This window comes from Berghia stephanieae, chromosome 3, assembly GCF_034508935.2.
Source record: "Berghia stephanieae isolate SIO BIC M18660-M18661 chromosome 3, UCSD_Bste_1.3, whole genome shotgun sequence".
NCBI classification, from domain to species: Eukaryota; Metazoa; Mollusca; class Gastropoda; order Nudibranchia; family Aeolidiidae; genus Berghia; species Berghia stephanieae.
Window position 1 is genome coordinate 106,306,112 of NC_088362.1, and position 17,500 is coordinate 106,323,611.

A 17,500-nucleotide genomic window follows, 5' to 3' on the forward strand; every position below is an offset into this window, starting at 1 on the left:
TAACAGGCGTCATGTCCCGTTCTAAATGTTTGTGTTGCTGTTGGCCAGGGACATCTTGTAAAGCGCTTTGAGCACGTTTAGTGGATATTGCGCTATATAAAAGCTCAAGTTAAGTTATTAAATGTATTCATGATATTTTCCTCGGTCTGGTACTACTATCCTTTTCAAGAAGAGGAAATTGGGGGGGGGGGGGTAGTTCTATTGATCTTGTTGCTGGATTCCACTTGCATTTCACGAAAGAACATCGTCCTATTGAAACAATAAACTTGTGCTTGAGGTTTTATATAGCGCAATATCCACTAAATGTGCTCAACGCGATTTACAAAAGGTCCCTGACCACAGCGATACGTAACATTATATAGACGAGACATGAAGCCTGTCAGGCGATGTTACATTTTTTCCAGACAGAGACAACGTTGTTAACGGCCAGGTACTCATTTTACACCTGAGTACGATGAGAAAATGTGAGTAAAGAGCCTTTTCCCAGGACTCAACTATACGCCGAGCAGGGCTCGAACTCAGGACTTTCCGATCCGAAAGCGAGTGTCATACTACTTGAACACATAGCCGCACAAGTCGTAACAAATATCAAAGTGACTATTTAGGGATCAGACACTGGTTTAAGATAGAAATATGAAAAATTCTATATGAAACAGTTTTATACAAAGCGATAATTAAATTTTCGGGGGGAAAAAATCCCCCCTAAAAAGCGTTGTATTTTCTTTGCTTGTTTTGTGTGGCTTGTTTCATGCACAGTTTTTCAGATCCTTATTAACATATCCAAGCAATGGTTACTGTCCATTTAACGCTACAGAAACCCGGGTAGACTTTAGCTTCATGAATTTTCTGAATCTACTCACTCTAAAGGACTTCTACTGTTATAAATAGTATGAAGTTGACGTCACTCAGGTCTTTGTTATTGGTTTGTTTTTTTGTTTTTGTTGGGTTTTTTTTTGGGGGGGGGGGGAGGGGGGGGTGTTTGGTGTTTTTTTTTTTTTTTTTGCCATCCGAGTAATTCTCACTAAACTGTATTAAATAGACTATAAACATTTAAGGTTACACATAGTTTTGTGTGTTGGTCCGTTATACTTCCGGATGGCAATGTTGTGAGCTTCTGAGCCAAGCGCACATTATCTATAGATAGAATGCGCTTGGCCAAGGAGTTCACAACATTGCCATCCGGAAGTATAACGGACCAACACACAAATTCTGTGTAACCATGAACTTTTATAGTCTGGTTAATACAGTTTAGTGAGAACAACTCACAAACGCGGATGGCAAAAACAATAACAAAGGCCTGAGTGACGTCATCTGCATACTATCTATAGAGAAATTGACCTTCACCTTCAAAGGCATTTGAAGCATGAACCATAAAGGATTGATTATGCTTCGCCACTTCAGTCTTCCCTGAGTTGTATTCTCGAGTTCTTTCCAATGTCCAAAAGAAATCACTTACTCAGTTCGCTTCGTTCAGTTTGTGTCGCTGCTATTATTTATTTCTTGCTCCCTCCTCTCCCTTTTTGTTTTCAGCCAAAAAATAAGAGACAAAAAGATATTAACACGGTGGGAAGAGAGTTCAGGAAAACAACGAAAAAAAGATCAAATAATAAAAAAAATATATAAAATTCACTTCGAAGAAATATAACTGATGCATTAGAGGCGTCATGTCTCGCCATGTTGCTGTTGGCTTTGTACCCTTTCTAAAGCGATTTGAGCATACTCAGTGGATATTGAGCGATACAAAAACTCGCGTAATTTTTATTTTAAAAAAGAGTCCCAGCAACAAAATGTGTGATTCATCGTCACGTTTCTTACTGGAAAAGTACACTGTAGTTGTTGTCGTGAATTTTTAATTCAGAAAAGTGAGTGGAGCAGGCACTTATGTTGGTAACAACAAGATATGAAGTGAGTAAAAAGTGCAGAAGACAATAGAGAATAAATTTTTTCGCGCGGTGGTGGGTTTGAACTGCGACTTATGGACGACAACTCGCTGGAGGTGAGAGGTGGCTCTACCGTGTGAGCTATCCACGAACACAAATTATTCGTTTCAAACCCAAAGTCATTTTAGATCCACTCTCACCACTTCTGAGATCGCCGATTCGTTACACCATCGACGAAGTAATTGACAGCAGTTAAGGCTAATAGCCAATATCTTCATCACAACATATACATGAAACGATTGGACATTGAGTATGCTCGGTGTATGGGGTGAATTTTTATTCAAAAGTGAGTGGCAGGCACTTTGTGGTACAACAAGATATGAAGTGAGTAGAAAAGTGCCGAAGACAATAGAGAATATACATTTTTTCGCGGCGGTGGGGGTTTGAACTGCGACCTTATGGTACGACAACTCCGCTGGCGGTGAGAGCGTGCTCTACCGTGTGAGCTATCCACGAACACAAAATATTCGTTTCAAACCAAAGTCATTTTAGATCCCTCTTCACACTTCTGAGATCGCGATTTCGTTCACACCATCGCGAAGTAATTTTGACCAGCAGTTAAGCCTAATAGCAATATCTTCACAAACATATAACATAGAAAACGATGGACATTGAGTATGCTCGGTGTATGGGTGATTTTAATCGAAATGAGTGGAGCAGGACTTATGTTGTAACAAAGATATGAAGCGAGTGAAAGTGCCAGAAGACAAAAGAATAAAATTTTTTTTGCGGCGGTGGTGGGTTGAACCTGCGACTTATGGTACGACATCGCTGGCAGGTGAGAGCGTGCTTACCGTGTAGTATCACGACACAAAATATTCGTTTCAAACCAAAGTCATTTCTAGACCTTCTACACAACACTTGTTGAGATCGCCGAGGGGGTTACCTCATCGCGAAGTAATTTTGACAGCAGTTAATCCTATGCCATATTTATCACAACATTATACTAGAAACGATTGAGACATGATATGCTACAGGTGATGGGTGAATTTTTAATTCAAAAGTGAGTGGAATGACTTATGTATACCAACATAATGCTGCTCACTCATTTTCTGATTAAAAATTTCCTCTAACGAGATATAATGTTCATCGTTTCTATGTTATGTTTGTGTGAGATTTTGTTATTAGTTAACTGCGGTCAAAATTACTTCGCGATGGAGGTGAAAGAATCGGGGATCTAAGAAGTGGGTGAGGAGAGATCTAGAAGATGGAGCTTGGGGAGAAGAGAGGATTGATGAGAAAATTCGTGGATAGCTCACACGGTAGAGCCACGCTCTCACCTGCCAGGCGGAGTTGTCGTACCAATAAGGTCGCAGGTTCAAACCCCACCACCGCCGCGAAAAAAATTTTTATTCTCTATTGTCTTCTGGCACTTTTCTACTCACTTCATATCTTGTTGTTACCAACATAAGTGCCTGCTCCACTCACTTTTCTGAATTAAAAATTCACCCCATACACCGGAGCATACTCAATGTCTCAATCGTTTCTATGTTATATGTTTGTGATGAGAATATTGGCTATTAGGCTTAACTGCTGGTCAAAATTACTTCGCGATGGTGGTGAACGAATCGGCGATCTCAAGAAGTGGGGTGAGAGAGGGATCTAGAAATGACTTTGGGTTTGAAACGAATATTTTTGTGTTCGTGGATAGCTCACACGGTAGAGCCACGCTCTCACCTGCCAGGCGGAGTTGTCGTACCAATAAGGTCGCAGGTTCAAACCCCACCACCGCCGCGAAAAAAATTTTTATTCTCTATTGTCTTCTGGCACTTTTCTACTCACTTCATATCTTGTTGTTACCAACATAAGTGCCTGCTCCACTCACTTTTCTGAATTAAAAATTCACCCCATACACCGGAGCATACTCAATGTCTCAATCGTTTCTATGTTATATGTTTGTGATGAGAATATTGGCTATTAGGCTTAACTGCTGGTCAAAATTACTTCGCGATGGTGGTGAACGAATCGGCGATCTCAAGAAGTGGGTGAGAGAGGGATCTAGAAATGACTTTGGGTTTGAAACGAATATTTTTGTGTTCGTGGATAGCTCACACGGTAGAGCCACGCTCTCACCTGCCAGGCGGAGTTGTCGTACCAATAAGGTCGCAGGTTCAAACCCCACCACCGCCGCGAAAAAAATTTTTATTCTCTATTGTCTTCTGGCACTTTTCTACTCACTTCATATCTTACTGTAGTTGTTGTCATTATCTTTCTCCTGAATATTAATTACCATATCATAAAAATTGTATGAGAGTATGATATGTATATAGTTTGTATTAACTGATCAACTCTGTGGTTGGCTGTTTGTATGGCCCGATCTCGGCACCAGCCCTTTTCCCTTTGAGGCTAATTTTTTACCAACGTAGCTTGGTGAGAAGTTGCCAGGCTTTGATACCAGTAAGAGGAGACATTCATTGGGTGGGCGAATCGGCTTCGGTCGAGGAGCTGCGAAACGGCAAGTGCGCTTCATCGGTGGGGTCTTTCTACCTGTCCAATATGTACCCGCTGTGGGCAAGAACCTGAGACGGCAGAGCATCTAGTCGAACGGTGTGTTGTGACGATGCTACCCGGCGGGTTTGCGACGGTGCACGAATGCGGACCAGACTTTGCTGATTGGGTCGATCGTCATAACATAGTAGTGTGAGAACCATAAGAAGCTGCTACCAACGTAGCTGTTGAGACTGACTCGATTCACAAGCATTATTTTGATTAACCACAACAACTAGAGTATTCTACGTAGAACAAAAACATCTTCAATAACAGAAGCATCATATTAAAAACGAGGAATAATATTTACATTGTATGTTTACAATTAGCTCCGGAAAGTTTATAGATAAGTTAACGATGTGAAGGGTTAAAAAAAAAACGCAACGCAGGTATGTGAAAAGGTTATCTCTGTGATATGATTGGGGAAGTGACTGTTTATGATCTTACAAAATTGTTTATTGTGATGAGGCTGAACAGCTGTTTCGACTTGTACACAATAAAGTTGTTGGGGCGCGGGGGAGGGGGGGTTGATCTTTTTTGGTCTTTTCGTATCTCTTGAATCCCATTATGAGTGAACCGTGAGGAATTTGCACAAGGGTGAGTGAACTTTAAAGAATGAATGTGTGAATGAATGAATAGCAGGTAATTGTACGTGTGATGGTGTGAGTGCTGGATAGAGAAATGTGTGGTTTATAGAGAAATGAGCAGTTAATGTTTGGGGGTTTTTTTTTAGTATAAGAGAGAGAGAGAGAGAGAGAGAGAAAGAGAGAGAGAGAGAGAGAGAGAAAGAGGGAGGGAGAGAGAGAGATGGAGGGAGAGAGAGAAAGGAGAGGGATTGAGAGAAAAAGAGAGAGAGAGGGGGAGGGAGAGAGAGAGATGGAGGGAAAGAGAGAAAGCAGAGGGATTGAGAGAGAGAGAGAGAGAGAGAGAGAGAGAAAGAAATAGAAAGAGAGGCACATGGAGCCGAAGTTTCGCCGATAAATGTCGATAGATAGAGACATATAGATAGATAGATAGGTGTATATATATATATATATATATATATATATATATATATATAGATAGATAGATAGATAGATAGATAGATAGATAGATAGATAGATAGATAGATAGATAGATATAGATAGATAGATAGATAGATAGATAGATAGATAGATAGATATATATATATATATATATATATATATATATATATATAGAGAGAGAGAGAGAGAGAGAGAGAGAGAGAGAGAGAGAGAGAAAGAAATAGAAAGAGAGGCACATGGAGCCGAAGTTTCGCCGATAAATGTCGATAGATAGAGAAATATAGATCGATAGATAGGTGTATATATATATATATATATATATATATATATATATATATATATATATATATATATATATAGATAGATAGATAGATAGATAGATAGATAGATAGATAGATAGATAGATAGATAGATAGATAGATAGATAGATAGATAGATAGATAGATAGATAGATAGATAGATATAGATAGATAGATAGATAGATAGATAGATAGATAGATAGATATATATATATATATATTATATATATATATATATATAGAGAGAGAGAGAGAGAGAGAGAGAGGAGGGGGGGGGGAGAGAGAGAGAGAGACTGGGGGGGGGGGGGGGTGGGGGGAGGAAGGGGAGGGGAAGAAGGACAGTAGGAGAATAGGGAGCTGTGTATTTTCATTACCGCGTGTGTCCCCCATATTTTGCATGAACCGACATCAACACCCCGCCCGCTAATGTCGTGAAGAGTTTGTTCATTTAACCCACGGCACTCGCTCACTCACACTCACTCACTCTCTCATTCTTCCTCGATCACTCACTCACTCACTCGTTCTCACATTTCGTCCCCGCTACCGGAACTCATGTTCCCATTCACTCTCTCGACCGTGCATGCGGAAAGAGAGGAGATCATCAAATCGCCGTGAGTGACCGATAAGTGAACCCAGTACTCACTGAATGACTCCGTTCGATCGGATCGAACTTTGTTGTTCTTCTCGTTGTGATTGTTTTCATTGGGAGTTATTTCGGTGTGTGATATGTAGTGAGTGTGCACGAGATTTAGATACGAGTCATTTTGGAATAAACGTTAACAGTGGAAGATGTTTTATCGATGTTATATTTATGTTGTGTTATTTTTATTAAATGATAGATAGAAAATTGTTTTCATTCTGTCGTGTCCTTTGTCATTTGAGGGGTTTTGTTTTGGCTTTTGATAGTTTTATTTTGTGTTGTTTTTTTTGTTTTGTTTTGTTTTTGGTTTTTTTGGCGGTTTTTTTGTATTTTGTTTGTCGTATTTGGGGGGGGGGGAGGGGAGGGGTTGGTCTTTTTTGAGTTGTTTGTTCTGTTTTGCTTTTTTGTTTTGTTTTGTTTTATTTTCCTTTTGTTTACATTGTTTTTGTTTGTTTGATTTGCTGCTCCGTGTTTACTGTAGTCGAGTATGTGTGTGTGCGTGTGTGTGTGTGTGTGTGTGTATGTGTGTGTGTTTGTGTATGTATGCATGTGTGTGCGCGTTTGTGTGCTTATGTGTCATTAATATTCTAAAATATTTAAAGTTTTCGAATTCAGATCAATAGGAATTATATGGAACATAAGCATAAGGTTGTGATAATTCCGATACAGACTAAACGTTGATATTACACTGTGAATGGTTTGATAATCAATGTGTAAATAAACGATTGATTGCGTGATTAGCGATTACCTTGAGTTCCTGGAACATTGTAAGTAAGTATAGTCGTCAGGATACAACCTTTATTACATATATTATTTTCATTTATTGTTTGTTACTTTTTAAAGAAGCCCGTAACGTTTTAAAAGTTGGACCACAAGTCCTATTATTAGTTTAAGGTCTAGTCTATCTGTTTTAATAGATGAAATTCAGAATTTCACATTTAAAACAAAGCACAAAAAATGTATAAGTTTAAAATTGTTGGATTCGCTTCCGATTTGGGTTGAATCCAACAAGGTGTAGATTTGAAGTCTTAGTCATAAATCAATTCGATGTGGTATTCGATACTGTATTGAGGTAATTGTAATGATAAATATCGCATTGAACCAAGGCCTTCAGCTATATAGAAGGCCTTGATTGAGCTATAGAGTATAACCAGCTTATTTTACAATGTTTTAGCGGGTGCTGTACAATAATTCGTACATAATGCCACACAGCATGTAGCCTCTTAGGTGCATGTGGAACATTTATGGACTAAGATAAGAACATACACCGGAACCTATCACAGCTGCAGGTATACCATTCTGTCATGCTTTGAAAAAGAAAACACGTATTTAAAATGTTCCCCAGAAAACTCATCCTTCAAATATAGATCAATTAGAATGAGTCCATAGTTTATATTCGGCTACAACAAGAGTAAGATTTGTCAATATTCATTTTGTTATAATCAGATTACATTCATAATGTTACAATGACAAAACTTATGTGACCATTCGTCTCAAACCGGTCTTATGTAGTAATCAGTCGCATACCGGAACAAATGAATTTAAGTTTTTTAAAATCAAAATAGGAAAGATTTTGGTTCTTGATTCTTTAAGAAATTGTACTTATTCTCCAAAATAAATCCTATAAATTTGACCTGAATCTGATATGGATAGTATGCGCTTGGCTAATAAGTTCACAACATTGTCATCCGGAAGTATAATGGACCAACACACAAAACTGTGTGTATCCATGAACGTTTATAGTCTGGTTAATACAGTTCAGTGAGCATTACTCATAAACGCGGATGGCAAAAAACAATAACAAAGACCTGAGTGACGTCATCTTCGAACTATCTATAGCCGACTATCGATTGAATATTCAGCTTCAAATCAACATCGACATAACATCGTTTTTGAGACAACGGGTCACGTGTTTTATTCGTTTTGGTCAGAGAATTTGACAGTTTAGTTGACCCTAACCTGTCCAAGAAATCGCAGACCGAGATTCAAAATAACTCTCAGGTTTAAGACTTTTTGACCAGTTGTGGTCATTGTAATTGATCGACAAGGAAAACGTTTTCTTACAAAAATTCAACATTATATTTGGTCATTTAACAACGGGAATGTTCCAAGTGTGAATTTTATGATTCAAGAATCGGAAGTCGTTTGAGTTTGAAAAAGTTTGATTCTTATATTATATGTTATTTTCTTTCTTTTCTTTTCTTCTTCTTTCTTTCAAATAAAGTATAAACAATTATAGTACCGTATCACATTGGAAATGTTGAGTGGGAGTACCTCTTCATCCTCACCTCGTCCCGGCCGTTACAATGGCATTTACACTGGCAACGTCGATAACGGCGGTGGCTCTCGCTCAGGTAGGGTTAATAAGAAGCCCAGTATCGATAATTGGAACGTATCCGTATCATTGGTATTGTGTTGTTATATTTGTGCATAACGATATATCGATTTATCAATGGTGTCCGCTGCTTGTCACAGCTGTTGTAACTAAATATATTATATTATATCTTAAGTCTTGTGTTATGTCTACATTAAGTAACATTTATAGAACGGAGACAGATCTGTGTGATATGAGTATTCGACTTAGAACAGTCCAAGGGCAGAAACGATTCTCCTTTTCTTCTCGTCTTTCTCCATCCTTCCCACTTTCTTGTTTTGTTTTTTTTTCTTTTCCTACTCCTCCTCCTCTTTTTCTTCTTCTTCTTCTTCTTCTTCTTCTTCTTCTTCTTCTTCTTCTTCTTCTTCTTCTTCTTCTTCTTCTTCTTCTTCTTCTTCTTCTTCTTCTTCTTCTTCTTCTTCTTCTTTTTCTTTTTCTTCTTCTTCCTCCTCCTCCTCATCGACCTCCATCTCCTCCAGCTTCTCCGCCTCCTCCTCCTCCTCCTTCTCCTCCTCCTCCTTCTTCTTCTTCTTCTTCTTCTTCTTCTTCTTCTTCTTCTTCTTCTTCTTCTTCTTCTTCTTCTTCTCCTCCTCCTCCTTTTCTTCTTCTTCTTCTTCTTCTTCTTCTTCTTCTTCTTCTTCTTCTTCTTCTTCTTCTTCTTCTTCTTCTTCTTCTTCTTCTTCTTCTTCGTCTTCTTCTTCTCCTCCTCCTTTTCTTCTTCTTCTTCTTCCGTAATCACCCCCTCTCAAGAGAATTAATATAACGGCAAACACAGCGTATATCTAATGTTCTTTCCAGTGTTGCAAACTTGTCTATCTATCTCAATACTGTAGTACATAATATATTAGAATGAACGTTAACCAATTTCTGCTTTGAATATTTGAATTCCTTTTCAGTAAATCTTTTTTTCCTCGTGTTTCAAATCCCCTTTTTTTTTGTTGTTGTTGTTTATTTTACTTTTAACGGGGAAAAAATTACATACTCTTATCTCTCATTTCAAAATCTGTAGATGTATAACAGCTTATTTATATATATTAGATTGTATTTTATATATACATATATATATATTAGATTGTATTTTATATATACATATATATATATATATATATATATATATATTAGATTGTATTTTATATATACATATATATATATTAGATTGTATTTTATATATACATATATATATATTAGATTGTATTTTATATATACATATATATATATATATTAGATTGTATTTTCAACGACTGCTTCTTTGTGTTCACTTCTTGCTTATTGCTTTGATAATTTCTGTGCCTCTATACCTGTGTGTTTTATTCATATAGAAATGTGGTCAATGGTTTATGAAGATGACCCAAAACCATGATGAGCAATTTTCACTCGTCTTTAGTCATTCTATATTTTTTAAATGATGGACTTGGCAATTTTCTTTTTCTTTTCGCTTGCTTCACCTTTCTTACAGCATAGAACACAACATCGTCATGATTATGCGCTATAGAAAAGCTATTTATTATTTCTTGGTGTTTAAAACATAAACAAAAAAAAAGAAGAAGAGAAACAACAAACACCGAAACAAAATTACAAATAATTTTATTTTGTACCTTAACCGAAATCAAATTGATTGATAACGATGGCAGTTTGGTTTTATAATTCATTATGTCCAAATTATAGAAATCATATAAAAAGGATCCTTTGAAAATACGCACGCAATAATCTGCAATCTATCCACATTTCAATTTATATAATACTGGCTTATTTACACAAGATAGATAGATAGCTTGTTCCTGTTCTTCTATGTTTATATCAACATTGCTTTTGTATAGAATTAGCGATATATTCAAACAAATTCTTAGGGCTTATATTTCAGGGTGTTTTGTTTATTTACGACATTTCTGATTTTCATGCACCTCCGAATTACAGATTTGTATTGCTTTTTTTTATATTTTTCTCATAATATTGTACTATTCTGCTACCGCCATTTTTTTTTTTTTTTTTTTTTTTTGGTGTTTGCTTTAAGTAGAGCTTGGGTTTTGATGTTTCCCGCAGCACTTTTTAACTGCAGAAACAAAATTGCACATTTTTTAAAAATCTATTTTATATTATGCACTTGAATTCCTTTAACTTAAATAGAACTCACTTCACCTCACCTCATTCATAAAAGGATACATTTTGAGTATAAAAAAAATGGGCGATAGTCTAGTCACCATAACGGACCCTAAGGAAACTTAACAAATAGCGACCTTCTCCAAACGGGCAATGAAAACAACCTGAATCTTAACATTCTTTTTCAGGAACAAATCAGTCGAGATGATTAGTCTTTCTTCCAGACACTTGTGGGCCAATAAAAAAAATGAAAAGTTGCTTTGGAACGAACTTTCTGCATTGTATTTGATGAAACTGAAAAATGTGTAGCTCTATAATATGACAATTTTTAAAATCAGGCTTTTAAAAAAATGTAATTCGATCATCGTTTTAAAAAAGTGATCGATCTTTTAGTTGCCTCTTGACAATCAAAAAAAAAGCATCAAGCTTTTTTAAAAACTGTAGTCAGATCACGGTTTAAACAAAGAGATCGGTCTTTTAGATGCCTCTTGAAAATCAAAAAAACATCAAGTTTTTAAAAATGTAATCAAATCATCGTTTAAACAAAGAGATCGGTCTTTTAGATGCCTCTTGACAATCAAAAAAAAAGCATCAAGCTTTTTTAAAAACTGTAGTCAGATCACGGTTTAAACAAAGAGATCGATCTTTTAGTTGCCTCTTGACAATCAAAAAAACATCAAGTTTTTAAAAATGTAATCAAATCATCGTTTAAACAAAGAGATCGGTCTTTTAGATGCCTCTTTTGGCACTCCAAACCTTCCCATACCACCTGCTTTAGACTGGCATACTTTAAGTAGAAAATACGTTTTCGATATACTGGAACGAGCCTACTTATTTTCCCCATTCATAAACGCGTAGAACTAGTACTAATATTATTCTCACGCTTAATTGACCTCTCACTAATAATATTGACCTTAGTCATTTAACCAACAACGTACCTGTTACAACAACAATAATCGGCCACTCCACGACTCTCCCCTTAGTCCGACAAAACAAATAATTTTCAATTTTCCCGGAAAATTTGTCCCTCGAATATCGGTAGACTAAGACTAAGATAATCCCCGATTTGTCAAAAGTCTCAACTCTGACTCGTCTTTGAATTGTCAGGTTTAAGAAACATTTGACATATTTGCGGTCACTTAATCCATTGATATAATATGATGTAATTTTTAAATGGCGAAAATTGTTTAAAATGTGTTTTATCATTGTAACAAAGAATCACCTATGACTTGCTGTTACACGTACTTACTACTATGTTTTGTTTTCTCGTCGACCCTTGTCAATAATGGCGATTGCTCTGTATTGCACCCTAGAATTATCGTCTGTCACTTTCCAGGAGTGATTCCCACTTGTTATATTTACTTTGACTCCAGGAATGAGATCACGTGGAAAGGCATTACACAGAAACCAGCGTGAAAGAAACCTAGTCGAATCTCCAATTTTGGCACTTTTTCACTTGAGTAGCTAGCATACTTATCAAGTCCAATTTTTTAACATACATGACTCAGTTGATTCCTTTTATCATTGGGTGTTTGTTTGAATGGTTATCTTTATTCCTTCATGGAATGCAAAAGTGTTACACGACGAAAGGGCGTAATTGTCGTTTTTAATCCAGAAGTCCGGATAACTCAGTTGTCGGACACTCTCATCTTACAAGCAAAGGGACTGGTATCGATCCCAGATAAAGTAAGATTTATTTTCTACCTGTCTACCTAGCAGTAATTGGGTAGCTGGGTCTGTTTAGATCTGGCGGAAAGCACTCTGCGACAGAATAGTATCCTATCCAAATGATAACATGCAACTGCGTTTGTCAATCTAAAACACCAGAAAACGGGATAACTCCAACTTCATAATAATAATAAGCATGTTTATATAGCGCCGTTCGTCGAAACCTCAAAGCGCTTTTTTAAAAAAATTCAAATACAATTCAACCAAAATATCAAAACAATTAAGAACATAAACGGGCATCAATACATCATCATTGTAAATGTCACATACAATACATTTAAAATTCATTTAAGTAAATATTTTTTGCAGATATGTTTTCAGGGGTTTTTTGAAAATGTCAATTGAGCTCGAAAATCTGGAAAATCATAGACCCTAAGGCTCTGAAAGAAGGACTGCTACAATGGATACTTAGATTCGTGCCGTGAATAAGACTGGAATCATAATTTGTTTCATTGTTAGAAGACTCAAGTGTTAGACTTTTAGACAAATTGGGGTCAAATTAATCGATCGATTGTTGAAGGAAATGTTCTCCGGTGTGCCGTGACCTAATTTCACATTCAAAGACCGGAGCCACGATTTACACTTTTAAAAGTCTAACATTTAACATTTTTGACAAGTTGAGGTCATATTAATCGATAGCTTTTTTTATTAAATGAAAAGGGAAATATTTTCCGGCGTGCTGTCCTAATTTTATATAAATAGAAGCTTGAGATTAAAGATTTTTTGACAAGTTGAGGAATCGTCTCATTCGATTGATGTTGGAAGGAAAAGGACAAAATGGAAAAAAGAAGTATTTCACACTGGTACGGCAGCCACTGTAGTCTGTCTTACCGTCGGGTCGCTCACGGGCTTTATTGAGTGAATGCGTTTGCTGCCGTCTTCAGGCTTGCCATCCAGCATGATTTCTCATATTTTGATACGCTTTGAGGTCCAAAATATGATAGTGTGGGAATGTTGACTAAAATATTATGCTAAATCCAAAAGTCAAAATTTTGTAAATAAAGATGGAATAATTGAAGTTCATGAACCCTCTCCTTACCACCCATAGGAAAATCGTCACATTTGTTACGATGCAGCCAACATTTTTCCCATTCTTATTTCTTTTTTACATCATGAAAATAGTTGAACAAAAATATTTGCAATAGACGTCTATATATTAATTAACACTGTATTGAAGAGCTCGTGGAGCAGAAAAAAAATGTATCTATCTAATAGCAATACCTAACAGCTTTTGTGTTTGAGTAAATAAATATAGTTTTGTATAGGTTTGGTGTGAAGTTTTGGGGAAAATCCGGAAAATGACCGGTAAGGAGAGAGTTAAATATCGTCACCACATAGATCAGAATCTGAGTTGTCACATTAATTACAGGATTTCCTCCTAACTTGGTAATTCTCCATACATTCAGCGAATGTTTAATTTGAACTTTTCTATGGTTACACGTGTTGAAAATATGATTTTTAGGGAGTAAAAATATGAGAAAATTTGAAGAAATATTGGGATAAATATGATAAATCTTTTCAAATGGTGAGGTTAGTTATCAAGCCTCAATCCCCTGATCAATGACGAGAGTAATAATTACAAGTAATTCAGTATTTTCTATTATTATTTGTCTAAGATCAATTTAAGTTGCGAGTTTTGTTCATTCGTTATTATTAATCCCTTATAAATAATGAATCTTTGTAAGTTGTCCTCTTTATTCTCATGTCGGACGGTCGCTTATGTGAACTCATAACCTGACACTCGCCAACAAATTACCTCACAAAACAAGAAGACGAAAACACAAGGAAATTGGAAATATTGAATTGTGGGTTGTTTTCAATAGTTCATTTATTGTCCATTTGGGTTCATTTGTTTCCTTGAACATTTCTTACGACATCACACTTCTCACTTTTTATGATAATCGTCGCCTTGTATTGTGGCGTAATTTTAGGGAAGTGTCAGACTATGGGTTAGGGAAGGGGCTACGTTCGGACACAAGTAAGGGACACAATCTGACTCAAGTAAGAGACAAAATCGGACACAAGTATGGGACACAATCGGACACAAGTATGGGACACAATCGGAATCAAGTAAGAGACGCAATAGGACACAAATAGGAGACACAATCGGACACAAGTATGGGACACAATGGGAATCAAGTAAGAGACGCAATAGGACACAAATAGGAGACATAATCGGACACAAGTATGGGACACAATCGGACACAAGTATGGGACACAATCGGACACAAGTATAGGACACAATCGGAATCAAGTAAGAGACGCAATAGGACACAAATAGGAGACACAATCGGACACAAGTATGGGACACAATCGGACACAAGTATGGGACACAATCGGAATCAAGTAAGAGACGCAATAGGACACAAATAGGAGACATAATCGGACACAAGTATGGGACACAATCGGACACAAGTAAGAGACACAATAGGACACAAATAGGAGACATAATCGGACACAAGTAAGGGACACAATCGGACACAAGTAAGGGACACAAACGGACACAAGTAAGAGACACAATAGGACACAAATAGGAGACACAATAGGACACAAGTATGGGACACAATCGGACACAAATATTAGACATAATCGGACACAAGTAAGGGACACACTCGGACACAAATAGAAGACATAATCTGACACAAGAAACGAACACAAGTAAGAGACACAATCAGACACGAGTAAGATACATAATCGGACACAAGTAATGGACACAATCGGACACAAGTAAGGGACACAACCCGACTCAAGTAAAGGACACAACCCGACTCAAGTAAGAGACAAATTCGGACACAAGTAAGAGATGCAATCGGTGACAAGCAAAATCCCCTTTTATAAGCTAATGATAATGACGACGCAATGTTACAGTCCTTCGTCATGCTCCATCAGTGATATACTGACGATGCGCAGTCTCCAGATTGATTTGCTATACCTCGCCACTGATTTAATGACCCTATACTTAAGCCTGGTAGTAATTTGTCAACCATAACCAAGGCGAATTGTTGTCATGGAGGTTTAGACATTAATACTGCTGTACTCTGCAAAAACACATTTTTATATATAAGTTTAGCCAGAAAACTTGTCCTTCAAATATATATCGATAAAAATAACCCTCCTTTTGGAAAAAGATGTCCCCGGTTTGAATTTTTCTTTTTTAGAGGATGGCAGAATAATCAGTTAGCTCGAGAGATCATGGGTTAAATCAGTAACATCAGAGAACTCTTAGTAGGTAAAGGTTAAAATCTTATTGATACTATGCGTTTAGAAGAAAAAAAAAACTCGCATTATCCGTCTGCCGGATATAACTTAACAACTCACAAAACTATATGTAACCTTGAACTTTAATAATCTGATTGATAGAATTTAGTGAGAACTAATCATAAAGATGGCTTGGTGACGTCGATTTCGTTTCTTCAATAGACAATGCTACCATTTGTTCATTTGAACATTAGTAACAACAATTATTCGCTTTTCACTTTCCTATGATGACCTATCGTCGCCTTGAATTGTGACGTAATTATATGTACTGGAAGGCTGCTGTTGAAATTATGCCAACCAGCCAAAGCAGGTGGTCTTGTAGATTCTGAACAATGTCCCTATTTTTTAAGAATTATTATTCGAAGTGATTATTTGGGCAATATTTCGCAAATAATTCAAAGACGTCGTACTGGCTATTTGGGCAATATGAAATGTTCAACCCTTGTCATTGTTTTCAGATATCCAGAGAAGTGATTAGCTCTCACTTTAACTTTTCTAAAAGACTATTAACTTTAAAGGTTCTTTGTGTCAGTTACAATTGTTTGATGGACTGAATTGGTGAGTAGTTTAGTTTTTGGGGTTTTTTTGTTTTGTTTTTTTTTTTTTTTTTTTTTGTTTTTTTTTTTTTGTTTTTTTTTTTTTTTTTTTACCGTTTCCCGTTAGATCCAAGGAGAAAGAGTTTTTTTCCCAGTTTCTACAGCATGAAATGGAACAATATCAATTATTTGCTTCCCTTTGCATAGGACACAAGTCTATCGCAAGGTACTTTCCACCAGATCTTACAGGCCCAACTACCCAATCACTGGTGGATGGACAGGGGTTGGAAAAAATATTGACTTTAGACAGAATCGATCTCTATCCCTTTGTCTGAGCTATCGAGATTCCCTGCTTTGGCAACCAAAACCGCTTACCATCATTAGTAATGACGGCCCTTGGAATAATTGATTGATTGCATATTATGAGGTGTTATAAAAGTGTTCATTGTGTTGTGCAGTGCTTAATGACAAAACCATCGACAACTACCCCCCTTCTCTCTCTCTCTCTCTCTCTTTCTCTCTCTCTCTCTCTCTCTCTCTCTCTCTCTCTCTCTCTCTCTCCCCCCCCCCCAATCCTTTAGATCCAACGGAAATTGGGTTGCTAGGTCTGTTAGATTTGTTCGGAAGTACAACGCATGCGAACGTCCTCGCCGAAGCATATAGATTGTTACTATGCTACAGACACCGATATAGACTCCGGCTGTGAGGGCCCTATTGGCTCTAAAGGGTTAATTTCTCGGAGAACATCTCGTGGATAGCATAAGCAGACCTGCCAACAATTACGGAAAATTCATATAATTACGAAATTTTGGCTCCAATGATGGCAAATTATTGACTTTTAAAGATAACTAGCTCTATAGCGACTACAATTTTTATATCCCAAAAATTACGAATATTTACATTATCAAGTAGTCATGGCAGGTCTGGCAAAAGGACAGCGTGGAAGGAATAACTCGTCAGCCCGCCCGTCTTCAAGGTAAAAGTCAACTACGACGAAGTCACGTCAAGTCACCTCTTGTCTATTTACCACTTACTACTTACGGTTCCCCTGCTTGTTTTTTTTGTGGGAGAACAAAGCGTTTTATTGCTTCGTCTATAATTTAGTTGGAGCGTGTG

General features: G+C 36.9%; 1 protein-coding gene across 4 annotated transcripts in view; it reads left to right on the plus strand.

Annotated features, from left to right (window-relative positions):
• Positions 1-17,500, plus strand: part of LOC144969088 (septin-2-like) — a 123,439-nt gene that overhangs the window by 22,058 nt on the left and 83,881 nt on the right. For 2 of the 4 annotated variants that reach the window (XM_078908131.1, XM_078908132.1), the window contains exon 2: positions 8,616-8,745. The exons of the other annotated variants lie outside the window; for them this stretch is intronic. In XM_078908131.1, the coding sequence (XP_078764257.1) occupies positions 8,649-8,745 (97 nt within the window). In that variant the 5' untranslated portion in view covers positions 8,616-8,648. The remainder of the gene's footprint in view (positions 1-8,615; positions 8,746-17,500) is intronic. 4 annotated transcript variants of the gene reach the window in all.